This window comes from Aethina tumida, chromosome 2 (genome assembly GCF_024364675.1).
Source record: "Aethina tumida isolate Nest 87 chromosome 2, icAetTumi1.1, whole genome shotgun sequence".
Taxonomy (NCBI): Eukaryota; Metazoa; Arthropoda; class Insecta; order Coleoptera; family Nitidulidae; genus Aethina; species Aethina tumida.
In genome coordinates, this window is record NC_065436.1 from 2873260 (window position 1) to 2890224 (window position 16965).

The 16965-nt window shown below is 25.3% G+C and overlaps 3 protein-coding genes across 3 annotated transcripts; all 3 read left to right on the top strand.

Moving 5' to 3' along the window:
- The first annotated feature begins 644 nt into the window (after nucleotides 1-644).
- LOC109605247 (lysozyme) lies at nucleotides 645-1398 on the top strand. Its single transcript, XM_020021811.2, has one exon. The coding sequence runs from the start codon at nucleotides 888-890 to the stop codon at nucleotides 1341-1343; it is 456 nt and encodes a 151-aa protein (XP_019877370.1). The 5' UTR covers nucleotides 645-887; the 3' UTR covers nucleotides 1344-1398.
- An 8335-nt stretch (nucleotides 1399-9733) lies between these two features.
- On the top strand, nucleotides 9734-10939 carry LOC109606768 (procathepsin L). The gene is made up of 3 exons (XM_020023310.2): nucleotides 9734-9880; nucleotides 9935-10279; nucleotides 10337-10939. The coding sequence occupies exons 1-3, from the start codon at nucleotides 9788-9790 to the stop codon at nucleotides 10907-10909; spliced, it is 1011 nt and encodes a 336-aa protein (XP_019878869.1). The 5' UTR covers nucleotides 9734-9787; the 3' UTR covers nucleotides 10910-10939.
- A 2699-nt stretch (nucleotides 10940-13638) lies between these two features.
- On the top strand, nucleotides 13639-14915 carry LOC109605246 (procathepsin L). The gene is made up of 3 exons (XM_020021810.2): nucleotides 13639-13755; nucleotides 13806-14153; nucleotides 14219-14915. Exons 1-3 carry the CDS (start codon nucleotides 13669-13671, stop codon nucleotides 14780-14782), a joined length of 999 nt encoding a protein of 332 aa, XP_019877369.1. The 5' UTR covers nucleotides 13639-13668; the 3' UTR covers nucleotides 14783-14915.
- The last annotated feature ends 2050 nt before the right edge of the window (nucleotides 14916-16965 follow it).

The window sequence follows — 16965 nt, forward strand, 5'->3', positions numbered from 1 at the left end:
GTCATCATTTTAAAAATACATGTGCATACTATACTCCATTCAAACTAGATAGTATGAAGTATCAAAAATTCAAATTTGTTGTGTTTGTTTATATTTTATTTAAAATAATTGCAGTATATTCTAATGCATTTATTACTAATTCAGTTTTTTTTTTTTTTTTTTGAATTTATTTATTGTGGATTGAATTAATTGATTGACAATTCAATATAATGGTACCATGGTCTGTCGTCATTTTAAAAAAACATGTGCATAATATACTCCATTCAAACTAGGTAGTATGAAGTATCAAAATTTCAAATTTGTTATGTCTGTTTATATTTTATTTAAAATAATTGCAGTATATTCTAATGCATTTATTGCTAACTTAGTTTTTTTTAATTTATTTATTGTTGTGGATTGAATTGATTGAATGATAATTCAATATAATGGTACCATGGTCTGTTGTCATTTAATTGTGTGATCCAAGAAAAAGTAAAAAAAAAAAACATGTGTATACTATACTCCATTCAAACTAGTTAGTAAAGTACCTCAAACTACAGTTCCCAATGATTTTGCGACCTTACAGATTTTTTTATTGAACATCTAAGGTATTTATTAGCCATTAAAATAAAAATAATATATTAAAAAATTGTTAGTTGTGATTTAACTCTTACTATGCAAATATGTCAGCCATATAGCTAAGTGAAATCAACTAATAAATAAGCAATTAAGATTAATTTCCTCAGTCAGGTCGAAGAAAGTACCGGACAGCAATCGACCACAGCGTCGCACCAAAGAAGCATTGTCAATCCGGTCGCTTGGAAACAAGTTTGCCGCATTTACGAATATATTAACACAACCCGAAGTACTTCCTTGTCAGTTACGAAACGTCGTCGACCGCCACGGCAATGATCAAGTACGCGTGTGTCGCCACAGTGCTTCTGTTCTCTTTCCTGGTGCATCGAGGGTCTGCGGATGACGTCGAGGTGAGCCAACAGTGCCTTTCCTGCATCTGCGAGGCCATATCGAGCTGCAACGTGACCGCCGGCTGCACGGGCAACGTGTGCGGCGCCTTCAGGCTGTCCTGGGGCTACTGGGCGGACGCGGGCAAGCCGACGCTCAGCGACGACAACCCCGAGGCGGCCGAGGCGTACAAGAACTGCGCCCTGGACGCGAACTGCGCGTCGGCCACGGTGCAGGGGTACATGAACAAGTTCCAGCAGGACTGCAACGGCGACGGGAAAGTGGACTGCGACGATTACGCCCTGATCCACATAGTGGGGGGCTATGGGTGTGTTGGGGCCTCGTTGCCAGATGCGCACGGGAAGCGCTACAAACAGTGCAAGGATATTTTGAAGTTTTGATGTGATGATCGAAATGGCGTAACTGCAAATAAACGACGCTGTAATTGGTGTGGAATCTTGTTTTTGATTTTCCTTTCACTTTCTTTTGTTCGGTTTGTGGGTTATGGTCGCTTGTTTCATGCCCAAACAATCTGAATTACATTATTTTTAATGCGTTTTCTATTTATTATTTCATTTAGTATAAATTTGTACATTTTTAAATTTTGTCATTGTTGTTAATTGACGGTATGTAATACAAAAATAGAAATAGAACAATAAAATTGTGTTTATTAAAGTTATTTTTTAATTTTAGGAAGAAAATGTCCAAATTACAATGGCAAATTCTAAGAAATTTAATTTTACATATAATATCTTAAATTAATTTATGGTTATAACTTTTACAAACGATTTTGATATTAGAATATTAATTTATTTACAAATAAATAAAATATACAATTTTTTTAACATTTTAAAAGTAGAATATTAAAATAATAATAATACAATTTTAAATAATTTTTTTATATCATTTTTAATTTTGAAATGAATCTAAATTTAAAATTATTTATAATAACAAATGATTATTAAAGAAGTTCCAAATAAAAAACAAAAAACTAAAATTCAAAATAAGTTTAAAAGAAAGTCTTTAATAAATGTTATCAATATTTTCTATTATTAATAATAATAATAATAATATACAAAGAATTTAAATAATTTTTATTGTATTTTTCATTAAAGAATACAAATATATAATTTATATATAACAAACTAAATTAAATATTAAAATATAAATTATAATTTAGAAAAAAAGAAATTTTTATAATAATATGTAATAATATAATCAATTTTATACACAAATTTTTTGTGCAGCAAATATTTTCAAATTTAAGTAAATTCATGAAAAATTATCATTATTATTTTTAATTGATTTTATAAAGGAATAAAACAAATAAAAAAGCTAAATAAACATTAAAATAATATGTTTTAAACTACATATGTAATTTATATGTTAGATTTTAACAAATTAAATTAAATATTATAATATAATTCGTAATTTAGAAAAAAACAATTATTGGTGTTGGAAATATTTTTAAATTTAAGTAAGTCCATAAAGAAAATATCCTTATTATTTTTAATTAATATAATTTAAGGAATAAAAACATAAAATAAACAAAATAAATATTAAAAATAATATTTTTATAATAAAATATGTTATTTATAGGTAGAATTTTAATAAATTAAATTAAATATTAGAATATATTTTATAATTTAGAAAAAAAAAAACAATTTTTGGTGCTGTAAATATTTATAAATTAAAATAAATCCATAAAAAATTATTCATATTATTTTAATTGATTTTTTATAGGAATAAAAACATTATTATATATATTAAATAAACAAAATAAACATTAAAAATAATATTTCTTTAAATAAAATATGTTATTTATAATATATCAAATATATAATTTGTGAGGTAAATATTAGAATATATTTTATAATTAAAAAAAAACAATTTTTGGTGCTATAAATATGTGTAAATTTAAGTAAATCCATAAAAAATTATTGTATTATTTTTAATTGATTTTATAAAGGAATAATACACATTTAAAATAATATTTTTTAAATAAAATATATTATTTATAGGTAGAATTTTAACAAATTAAATTAAATAATTGAAAATAATTTATAATTTAGAAATAAAAAAAATTTTTTGGAGCTATAAAAATTTCTAAATTAAAGAAAATTTATAAAAAATTATCCTTATTATTATTAATTGATTTTATAAAGGAATAAAACTATTAAATAAGGAAAATAAACATTAAAAATAATAGTTTTTAAATAAAATATGATATTTATAGCTAAAATTTTAACAAATTTTAATCAACAAATGTTTAATTGATTTTAAAGAGGAATAAAAATATTAAATAAGCAAAATACTTATTAAAAATATTATTTAATATTAGAATATAATTTATAATTTAGAAAAAACAACAATTTTTGGAGCTGTAAATATTTATAAATTTTAATAAATTCATAAAAAGTGATCCTTATTATTTATAATTAATTTTATAAAAACAATAAAAATATTAAATAAGCAAATAAATATTAAAAATAATATTTTTTATATAAAATATGTAATATATAAGTAAGATTTTAACAAATTAAGTTAAATATTATAAAATTAAAGTTTTTGTATTGTAAATATTTCTACATTTAAGTAAAATAATATTCTTATTATTTATAATTAATTATATAAAGAAAATAAATTATTAAGTAATGGAATACATATTAAAAATTATATTTTTTAAATAAAATATGCATAATATAGGTATGATTTTATTAAATTAAATTAAATATTAAAACATAATTTATAATTTAGAAAAAATGAATTTTTGGTACTGAAAATATTTTTACATTCATGTGAATCTATAAAAAATTATTCTTATTATTTATATTTGATAACAAATATTAAAATTATATTATATATTTTAAATCAGATATGTAATATATTTATAGTATTTATAAAAAACAATTTTTTTTTCTACATTTAAGTAAATCCATAAAAAATATCCTTATTTCATATATTTAATTTTGTAAAGGAATAAAAATATTAAAAATATTTTTGTTAAATAATATTTGTAATTTTATAAGATTACGTAAAACATATATGTAATTTATATAATATAAATTATAAAAAAAAATTGGTATTGTAAATATTTCTAAAACAATTAACATACTTTGAATTTAATAAAAAAAATATTCTTTACAAAATTAAGTATAATACTAAAGAAATTGTTAAATCATCAAAAATTTATAGAAAAATCAAGATCAAAATTGTGCAACTTGTTTTTGTTTATTTAATTAATTGCTTCCACCTTCAAATGTGGAACAGTAATCTTTACTTACCAAAATATTTTTAAAAATGAAAACTTGACTAATTATAAGAAGACAAACAAAGATCATGTTCAACTAAAAGCATCTGTCTTGTTTGATATTGATTTATCGATAAGATATTTTAATTAGTTTAACATAATTCAGATAAAATTATTATTTTCCTTTCTGTCTTAAACGTAGGTGAAAATTCAATAAATAAAAACACTGTTAATTAATTTTTTGTTATATAATAAATTAAATTAAGCCAATTTGTACTTTTCCAATTATAAATTTTATTTACGATGCTGCATTTTAACTCCCACTCATCGAAAACGCACTCAATTAATCCAAAACAACCTTCAAAGTAAACCAGAATGAAATTTCTGGGAAACCAAGGATGCCATCATTAATAGCCAATAATTTAAATTAATGGTCGGATTTTATTATACATTTTTCTAACCATCGGGATGCAAATTATTGCGAAACGCCATAATTATCCTACGTATCATCCTATTTAATGTAACGTTTCATCGTTGCAAATTTCATTAGCGTAAGTCATTTGAACAGAACTGGCACGGTTATTAACGGAATCTTAATTGATTCAATACACACTGAATTCGTCACGGTTTATTTTAATAAAATTGAGGCGAATGTGGCCTTAGGAATTCCAAAATTGTTAAGTGCACTTTCAAAAAAATGTTAATTTTATTGTCCCCACTCCTCAAAGTAATTAATTATTATTAGTTGGCATAAAAAGTTGGTGGAGTTGCCCAACTGTTGTGGTAAAATAGGAACAGCACCAACTGATAAGCTTTCTACCACAGAAACGGCACTGCAATTTCTTTGTTCTTGTAACAATCTTCGTTACGTTTCAATTGTGATTGATTATTGGATTGTACTCGTTTCGTCCTATCTATGCAAATGCATTTCGACTCACTAAGTTACGAGCCATTCAAACAGCCGAAGTAAGAAGATATTTATGTGACATTTCATCCACAAAACAGTGAAACTCATGCATCAAAACCAAGAAAAAATTGATACTAATTAGTGGTATTGTTGTCTGGTTCGGTCAAATGTGAAACAAGGCAAATTTACTTAATTCACGTGTATTTTCTGTTAAATGTGTATGATTAAATTGATGTTGGAATTATTATTGATTGATCTTTAAGAAAATAACAATTATTATCTGGGCTCGTGATCTTTATTGCATCAAGCAATTGTGACCAAACTCTTCTATATATAATGATTTATTTATTGAATTTAAATCAGAAATTAATACATACACTTAAGCAATAAATTAAAATACATAATCATTTTATTAAAAGGACGAATCTATTTAATTTAAACTAATTTTATAATTATTAAGTTAAGTATAGTTATTAAGTTAATATCTTGTCTTTTTTGTTAACAATTTGTTACACGGCTAATTTAGAGGATTACTGAATATTTTATTATTGTAGTACTTGAGCAAAACATTGGCTTAACTTAAAGAATTTCCAAAATTAGATTCATTCTTATAAAAACTTAAAATATCTTGTCTTTCTTGTTAACATATGATAGTTAAAAATTACACAATTAATTTAGAGAATAGTACTATTATAGTACTGGAGCAAATCATTGGCTTAACTAAAAGGATTTCCAATATTAGATATAGACTTTAAAAAAACTTAAAATATCTTGTCTATTCTATTACCAAATTGTAGTTACAAATTACATGATTAATTTAGAGGATAACTGAATACTTCATTATTATAGTACTGGAGCAAAACATTGACTTAACTAAAATAATTTCCAAAATTAGATTCATTCTTATAAAAACTTAAAATATCTTATCTTTCCTGTTACCAAATGGTAGTTACAAATTACACAATTAACTTAGAGAATAGTACTATTATAGTACTGGAGCAAATCATTGGCTTAACTAAAAGGATTTCCAATATTATATATATTCTTTAAAAAACTTAAAATATCTTGTCTATTCTATTATCAAATGGTAGTTAAAAATTACATGATTAATTTAGAGGATAACTGCTTACTTCATTATTATAGTACTTGAGCAAAACATTGACTTAACTAAAAGAATTTCCGAAATTAGATTCATTCTTATAAAAACTTAAAATATCTTGTCTTTCCTGTTACCAAATGGTAGTTAAAAATTACACAATTAATTTAGAGAATAGTACTATTATAGTACTGGAGCAAATCATTGGCTTTACTAAAAGGATTTCCAATATTAGATATATTCTTTAAAAAACTTAAAATATCTTGTCTATTCTATTATCAAATGGTAGTTAAAAATTACATGATTAATTTAGAGGATAACTGCATACTTCATTATTATAGTACTTGAGCAAAACATTGACTTAACTAAAAGAATTTCCGAAATTAGATTCATTCTTATAAAAACTTAAAATATCTTGTCTTTCCTGTTACCAAATGGTAGTTAAAAATTACACAATTAATTTAGAGAATAGTACTATCATAGTACTGGAGCAAATCATTGGCTTTACTAAAAGGATTTCCAATATTAGATATATTCTTTAAAAAACTTAAAATATCTTGTCTAGTCTATTATCAAATGGCAGTTAAAAATTACACGATTAATTTAGAGGATAACTGAATACTTCATTATTATAGTACTTGATCAAAACATTGACTTAACTAAAAGAATTTCCGAAATTAGATTCATTCTTATAAAAACTTAAAATATCTTGTCTTTCCTGTTACCAAATGGTAGTTAAAAATTACACAATTAATTTAGAGAATAGTACTATTATAGTACTTGAGCCAATCATTAGCTTAACTAAAAGGATTTCCAATATTAGATATATTATTTAAAAAACTTAAAATATCTTGTCTATTCTATTACCAAATGGTAGTTAAAAATTACACGATTAATTTAGAGGATAACTGAATACTTCATTATTATAGTACTTGATCAAAACATTGACTTAACTAAAAGAATTTCCGAAATTATATTCATTCTTATAAAAACTTAAAATATCTTGTCTTTCCTGTTAACAAATGGTAGTTACAAATTAGACGATTAATTTAGAGGATAACTGAATATTTCCTTATTATAGTACTTGAGCAATTTTAGGGAAAGGATAAAACATAATAAAATATTCATTTCATGGCAACAAGTGATATTTAAAAATTACACCCGACATTTTAAAGATAACTGAATATGTTATTCAACAAATTAACATTGAATATTTTTAAATTAATACCAAAATATAACATATCTCACTGTCAGAGGAACTACTTCTTTCAAATAAATCATATTATTAACCTTTAAATTAAACACAGTATTTATAAACAAAATGTTTCAAGATGCTTCAAGATATGTGTTACATTTATCATAAAAATTATTGCAAAATGTGGGATAACCAAATATTTAACATAACAAATTAGCTTAATGTTGGCAAATGATTTAGATCTTCGAATTAGTGGTTCAATATGCACTTTCACTTATTATGATATATTGTAACACGTTTCCAAAAAATGTTTTAAGAACCATCGAGTATTTTGTTTTCTATAACTTTCAAATAAATTTGTCTGTAATATTAATGATAACATTTTTCTTAATATTAGCAACCAAATATTATTGCTTTGATACATTACTGATGTAAAATAAGCAAAAACAAGTACTCGAAATTTTGCTCTCTTAAAGATAACTTAAATAAATAAAATTTTAAACTAATAAATAAACAAATATTCTTAATTATAATGTACTAGTATAGTGATCTATAACAATATTAATTTTGATTTATTCAATTAATTAATTTATTTATTTTTTTATTTATTTACTGATCTATTTTTTATTTATTTACTTATTTATTGATTTTTGTTTATTTATTTTATTTATTTTATTTATTTTATTTAATTTATTTAATTTATTTATTTTATTTATTTTATTTTATTTATTTTATTTATTTTATTTATTTTATTTATTTTATTTATTTTATTTATTTTATTTATTTTATTTATTTTATTTATTTTATTTATTTTATTTATTTTATTTATTTTATTTATTTTATTTATTTTATTTATTTTATTTATTTTATTTTATTTATTTTATTATTTTATTTATTTATTTAAACAGTGTTTTACTTTGAACCATGAAAAAAATTCTGAAAAGGTAATTTTCATTAATTAATAATGACTGTACATTTGTTATTTTTATTTATAATTTAATCCTTAATATCAATAATTATTTTCGCAAAATTAAAGATCTTAATGTATTTGAAGTACGTACTCCTATAATAAACTAGTTATTTCCAGATTTATTGGTTACTTATGTTATCTTTTAAATGGTTATAATTGATTTGGTTTTCTAACTCATTATTTATTTAGTGCTCAAAGATGAGACACATTTAATATTAAGAAACTATCAAAATAAACAATTACAAAAACTATAAATTGCTTAATAAATTTGTAAGTATTTTTAAAGTACAGTATTTTATAATGTTAAACTAATTTAACTGAACTTTCACTGTATCCACTAAAATGAAGTAGAAATTTGTTTCTACGTAACAAAATAAAAAAATTTAGAAGAAAACAACAGCAATAGTACAAAGTAATTTGGTAACATTCTCAGTAAATGTTCACCTAATGAAAAAAAAAAAGAAGTTTAACATATCAAATAACAACAAGTAGTCTTGATGAATCACATTGGGATCCCAAAAGAAACTGTTACTTTAGACGAAGGTGTCCAATACAAAGGATGTGGTGCCATTGATTATGGTACAGAAAATGTATGTATATCATTTTCTGTACCTGATTTTATCCACGTGGAACTAAAAAAAGCGTATACCAGAAAGATTAAAGAATACTTCTGAATTTCTTACACAGAATCTTCATATAGGTTTTGCCACAGTAAATCCAAATTTTATCTTTATTGATTCTTCTCCCAAAGTTTTCATATATTATAAAGAGGACATCAGCAGGAATTATTTAATTATATTTAAGTACTTTGTTTTCCAAAAAAGGTTCTTAGTCTGGCATGTGTTTGATAACATTTTTCGATTTTTATATTTTACTAGACTTTCATACAAATAAATGAACCAAACAAAATTTTTCTGAACATCATAAGTATCACAACAACCTGAACTAATTTTCTAAAGGATTAAAAATGATTTAATTAGATAAATATTTCAAGTGTGACCTTATCACACGTGTTGACAAAAAATAAATCAAAAAAGTTGAGTGTTTTATTTTTCAAAAGCATGTCTAGGTTCTTGATTGCATTTTTTCAGATTTCTTCAAAGAATATTTCTTTAATATTCTTTCCTCTTATAAATATTTAAAGGATTATACTTTAACCTATCGTTAGAAAATAAATAAATGTACATTTTGGCTGAACAAAATTTCAGCTTTAATACTTGTTTTTATATTAATACAAACACACAGATTATTTTCATGAAATTAACTCACTTCATCAGAGATCAAATAAACTCTTAACTTAAAGATTAATTGGTACTCATATTTTTCTATAAGTAAATAGTAAATAAATACTTATATTGATAAACATTAATACCAGTAACGACTATAAAAGACCCACAACTTTGAGGTTTTAGTCAGTATCAACCAAAATGAAGCTACAACTTGTCTTGTTAACTGTGAGCATTGCTTATGCATTTGCTACTCCAACTCTCAACGTTGAACATGAATGGTCCAACTTTAAGGTAAGAAAATGAACATATTTAAGAATATTAATTACCAACATTGTATTAATTTAGTTGAAACATGGAAAATCTTACACCACCCCAGACGAAGAAACCAAACGCCAAACCATCTTCGCTGAAACTCTAAAAGAAATCGAAGAGCACAACAAAAAATTCGAAGAAGGCCTGGTAACCTTCACAATGAGTGTAAACCAATTCAGCGACATGACAGACGAAGAACTATCAACAAGAAGCGGCCTTCAACCTGAACACAACCTGGAAGATCTTGGAGTTGAAGTCAAACAATTCAAACGTCCAGAGAAGTTCACCCTGCCTGACGAGCTGGACTGGAGCCTCAAAGGGGCTGTTACTCCAATCAAAAACCAACTGGCTTGTGAATCGTGCTGGGCCTTCGCCACTGTGAGTACAGACGTTCCTAAATAGATCTTAGTTACGTGTTATTCTTTCTATTTTAAGACTGGCGTGTTGGAAGCCCAATACTTCCTCAAAACCGGTGAACTTAAGTCGCTCAGCGAGAAGAACCTCATGGATTGCGCCGATGGGTCCTACGGCAGCCACAGTTGCCACAAAGGGACTTACGCTGGAGCCCTCATGTACGTCAGGGATAACAAGGGCATTGAGGCGGAAGAAACCTACCCCTACCAACCGGTGGACGGGAAGTGCCTCTACGAAGCCAAGAACAACGTTTTCAAGAACGTTTCAGTGAAACATATCTATCGCATTGAAGAAGACAACGAGGTTGATCTTAAGATTGCTCTTGCTACGGTGGGTCCGATTGCTGTGGCCGTCTATTCCCATGACAGGACGTTCAAACACTACAAGGATGGTATCTATTACAATGATAATTGTAAGCGTGTTGACCATGCTGTCTTGCTGGTTGGTTATGGTACTGAAAATGGTGTGGATTATTGGCTGATCAAAAACTCGTGGGGTGAAGATTGGGGTATTAAAGGATATGGGAAAATGGCCAGGAATAGATGCAGCAATTGTGGTATTGCCTACATGCCTTATTATGCTGAACTTTCATAAATAATAATAAATAAATAACATAATATAAAATGACTGTGTTTAATTTATAAATCTATTTTACTTCAATTTACAATTTAGAAATTATTAGTATTTAATAAAGTCTTAACTTAAGTTTCATAAACTTATAAAGAATTTGTTTGTAAAGTAACATGTGGTATGAAATATTTAGTGATAAATGAGTTTTACTAATCATCAGTACTTCATCCAATATTGAGAATAGCATTAAAATATTTGATATATTCATCCTTAACTAAGTGGGATGGGTCAACAAGTCACATTTATAATATTGAAGATTAAAGAATAATATTTATTTAGAATAATATATATATATATATATATATATATATATATATATATATATTCACAAACCATATTTAATAAAGACTATAAAAACAATAAAATTAATTAAAAAATATATTTATTTAAAATATTATATATATATATATATATATATATATATATATATATATATATATAAAATTAAAAAATAAATATATAAATATTTATTTAAATTAATTGACACTAAAAAAAATTAATAAATAATAAATTTAATATTAAAAAACAATAAAATATTTAATTCCAATTGATTTAAATTATATATATATATATATATATATATATATATATATATATATATAAAAATATTTTCTTTAAAATTAAAAAATAGTAATATATACTATTTAAAGTTTAAAAAAAAAAAATAAAATATTTAATTTAAATTTGAAAAACAATAAAATATTTATAATAATTTAATTAAATTTAAAAAAATATATATATTTAACATAAAAAATATGATGATAATAAATGAAATGAAAATAATTTTGGTACCCTCAAATATAATATACTGAATAATTGATTTAAAATGGATTAATACCATTTTTAATTAAAAATAAATTTAATCTCAAGTTTATTTATAGACAATAATTGTTGGTTGTAAAGTGTAATTTCACTATTTCACCATCAATACTTATTTTTATTAAATAATCATTTAATTTTACTTATTATTTGATCCAATTAAATATTTATTTAGTGCTTAAAGTTAAGCCAAATTTAATGTAATAAAATTAGCAAGATAAACATTTTGCTAGAAGTAAAAGTTATTTACTTAGATCAACTCTTTTATCGCGAGATTTAAACCTAATAAACACAACAACAAATATAGTTATTTTCTAACTTCTCCATAATTTATAAAAATATAATTTTAAATGTACAACGTGTTCTTAAAATGTGTGGTCAAAATTCGGGGGCAGTTAGAACACGTTCATTAATGAAAAAAATCTAAATAGTTTCCCCTGAAGGAACTACATAACCTCAAATTTAAATTTTAGAAATTCTTATTTAGTCATATTTCCATAATCTTTAGCTCAAACGTGTTCAAAATTTGTGTGTATTATCCTAAAATAAATGTTTTCATTTTAATATAATAAACTTTATACTTAATCACACAGTGGCGAAGTTACTGGGGGTTTATCCTCTTTTTCTCGCCCTATTTTCTAAGCCACTGAATGTTTTTTTAGCTTTTTATATTTTGTGATCATTTTAGAAGAAAAAAGGTTATTTTGATAATTTTGATTATCACAGCCGTTTTTGAGATATTTCAGTTTTAATGATTGAAGATAATTAAAGTGAACATTAAATTTGAAATATCTCAAAAACGGCTGTAATAATCAAAATTAATCAAGAGAACCTTTTTCTTCCAAATAGTGCAAAGAATACGAAAAACTCAATAGTTTTAAAAAATAATCAGTGACGTAAAAAATAGGACGAGAAAAAGAGGTGAACTTCTGAAAATCTACGCCACTGTAACTTTTCTCCACAGTGACACAGTAGCGTAGAATAAAGAGGGTTATTCCTCTTTTTCTCGCCCTATTTTTGTCACCACTGAATATTTTTTAAAACTACTCAACTTTTCATATTCTTTGTATAACTTAGAAGAAAAAAGGTACTCTTGATTTATATTGATTATCACAGCTGTTTTTAAGATATTTTAGTTTTAATATTTGAAGAAAATTAATGTGAACATTAAATCTAAAATATCTCAAAAACGGCTGTGATAATCAAAATTAATCAAGAGCACTTTTTTCTTCCAAATTATACAAGAAATACGAAAAGCTTAATAGTTTTAAAAAATATTCAGTGGCGTAGAAAATAGGACGAGAAAAAGAGGGGATCCCCCATAACCTACACCACTGTAGCAATATGGAAAAAGTTTATTACATCAAATTGTTGGCATATATTTTAGGATAATACGTACCAAATTTAAACACGATTGGACCAAAAGTTACAGAAATATGAGCAAGAAATAATTTTTTAAATTTAAATTTCAGAGGCTGTATTTTTTTCAGGAGAAACTTAAGAAAGAAATTAAAGTTAGATTTTCTTCATTATTGAAATTGTTCTAACTGTAGTTAGTTTTCAAGAGATGTACATAGCCAAAAAAAGTTTCATTAACAAAAAACACAATGTTTTATACTTTTATATATTTAAATAGTTAAGGTATAATATTCTTAAGAAGGAAATTTGGATTTATGGTCTATTAAGTATCCAGAATTGGCACTTGATATCAAGTGTTTATAACTAGAACAATTTTTCTAAACATTCACGACAAACGTGGAGGAAACTATGACTTATCTAACTGGAAAACAAGTACTCAACTCAAATTAAAAATTAAAAAAAAAACAATATATCAGTAGTTTACTATAAAAGGTCCTCAGTTGTTCATCAACTTCACTCAGCAGTAGTTTGAATCTTACTAAAACATGAAGGGTTTTATTGTAATCCTGTGCATCGGCTGTGCCTTAGCCACCCCCACGTTGAACGTCGAGAACGAGTGGGCTGAATTTAAAGTAAGTCAATAACTAAGTTAACTAATAAAATAAAAATAATTAACTTCCAGCTGCAACACTCAAGAAAATACAGCACCCGCAGCGAAGAGACCAAACGTCAGGCAATATTTGCCGAAAACTTGAGGACCATCGCTGAACACAACGAAATGTTCGAAAAGGGGTTGGTCACCTTCGAAATGGGTGTGAACCAATTCGCCGACATGACGCCGAAAGAAGTTAGTCCGGGAGGAACCACGATGAGCTTCGAAGAAATAAAGGACAGCATCAACGACTACGTGGTACCCTTCGTGCCGCCCCAGGACGCGTGTGTTCCAGATCTAAAGGATTGGCAGGCGGCTGGAGGAACCACCGAATCCATCGACCAAACACCTTGCAACGCCTGTTGGTCGTTCGCTTCCGTAAGTAACTTAAAGCTAAAGCTGTCAAACTAGGACTCTTACAGTTAGTTGATTGACTTTTTTAGGCCGCCGCCTTGGAAGGGGCACTTTTTGCTAAAACTGGAAAGCTTCGCAGGATAAGTGAAAAGAACTTCATCGACTGTGCACGTGAAGACTACTACAATCACGGTTGTGATAACGGTACTGTAGCTGGCGCTTATTATTATGTGATCAAAAACGGCGGCATTGACGACTACGAATCTTACCCCTACGATGCCAAACAAGGGGAATGCAAGTACGACCCCAAACACAACGTAACCACTGTGAAATCCATCGCCTACATTCCTCCCAACGATGAGGAAACGATGAAGATTGCGGTGGCGGTGTCTGGGCCAATAACTGTTGGAATTGATTCCAATCCTGCCAGCTTCCAATTGTACAAGTCAGGCATTTATTCAGAAAAAAATTGCACTAGAGTGAATCATTCTATCACCATTGTGGGGTACGGTACGGAGAACGGTACTGATTATTGGCTGGTGAAAAATTCTTGGGGTCCAAAGTGGGGAAATAACGGATTTGGAAAGATCCTTAGGAACAATAATACCTGTGGAATAGCCTCCCAGGCTCCACTTTTCCCTATTCTTTGGTAGATAATCGTAGACTAATAAATAAATCGAATTAATTTAGGATATGTTTAAGATATTTGTTTTTCATTTATTTTATAATTAAATACTCACTGTTGTAACAATTCTTCATAAAATTAATAAATAGTAGAAAATATAATATTGTTTTTTAATTCCAAGACAACCACTTACAGTAATAGTCATAATTACAGAAACTTTTTAAAATGTTAAATAATTTAGCCATAACTCATTTATTTTATATAAACTTTTGAAATACGTTTATTAAGAGCATCAGTTCTCCAATATATTGAAGCAAATTGTTGTTTAATATATCCCTGTACAAAAATCAGTCTAAGGAGGGCTACGCCAGAAGAATTTGAAGCATTTCCAAAGCATAATTGAACTTCCACCATGATTCACAGAGGATATAACCAACTTTTTTTGTAGTTTTGTCCCTGTAGGATGTCTAACATAAGCAGAACCATCATTTTATAAATTAAATTTAGTCTCGTCACTAAAAACTACTCGTTCCCACTGTTCTGTGGTCTAGTGAATGTGATCCTGAGCAAGTCAAAATCGGACCTTTAAATTTTTAGTAGAAACCAGGGTTTTTCTTGTAGGTCTGAAGTCAAACGAACCCCCATCCACTAACCATCTTCTCACAGTCCTTGAACTAATTTCAGCAAGTCCCTTTTCCTCCAGTTTGGCTTTAATTTCAGTTTAACAGACAATTTTTTAAGATTAAATAAATTAAATTGACCAGTTACATAGTATACACAACAATAACAGGAAAAGCAATAAATATTATAGGTACTCACATGCAATTCAAGTAGTACTGCTCATATTTTTAATATATTTGAATAAGTTACTATATTTATGGCCTCTAGTGTATGTTCATTAATTTGCAATGCATTAATATTTTATCTGTATTTTTTTTATTTCATTATTTATTATAATAAGCAATAAAATATGTCCAAAAAATTTGAAATTAAAATAAAAAACAAAAAAAACTTTCAATAAATGTATTATATAGATCATAATTTTTTTCTATTTTTTCAAAAACAAATGTTAAGACCATTAAGTACTTTATTTTGGAGAAACATGTGAAGACAGATAAGGTTTTTTCAAAATGACACTGATGTATTTTTATATATTATATATATATATATATATATATATATATTTAACTGGTTAATATATATATATATATATATATATATATATATATATATATATAAACAGTAAAACAAACACATGTGTCTATAAAAATAAATTTTAAGACCATCAAGTACTTTATTTTCCAAATATATGTCCCATATTAAATATTGTCTAACATGATCTTGATAACATTTTTTTCAAAATTTAATACACGACTACAAATTCATATATACAAGGAAAAACAACTCGAACTACTTATAATAAATAATTTTACATAAAATAAATTTAATATACTGACAAATTTGTGACAATAAAATTATAAACCGGAATATTTTTTAAATTTAAATATATTTTTAATTTTAAAACAATTATTATGTATTATTATTATTATTTATTATTATTTTAATTTTGAATTATTTTATTTTATTTTTTTTTTTAATTTAAATTTAATATTTTACAACAATAAAACTTTAAAATTTATTAAAGGAAACATTTAAATGAAATAATTAAGATATTTTATTTTATTTTTTTAAATTCAATTTAGATATTTTATTATTTTTTAATTTTAAATCAAATATTTTATTTTTTTTTATAATTCTAATGTAATATTTTTTTTATTTTTTTCATATATAATAAAATATTCCATACTTTTTTCCACCACTGTAAATATATTTATCTTAGAATAAAATTCCACCACCAATGAACACTAATAAAATATTCCATACTTTTTTCCACCACAGTAAATATATTTAATTTAGAATAAAATTTTTATGTAGTATTTTTAATCACATTGTTGACAATAATATATATGTTATATGTACGGAATATGTATTTAATTTTTATATAAAAGAAATTTATTAAAGAATATTTTGAAATTTGTAAGGTGTTTTAATATAACATAAACTCAAGAGAAATATTTTTACAAAACGTGTCCCACTTCAAATGTGAACACCCAAACAACAACTTTAATGAGTACCATGTTTTGCCAATAAATTAAATATTAAAACTAATAAATTGCCACTTATATTTTTCTAACCGAAATCCAAACAGAT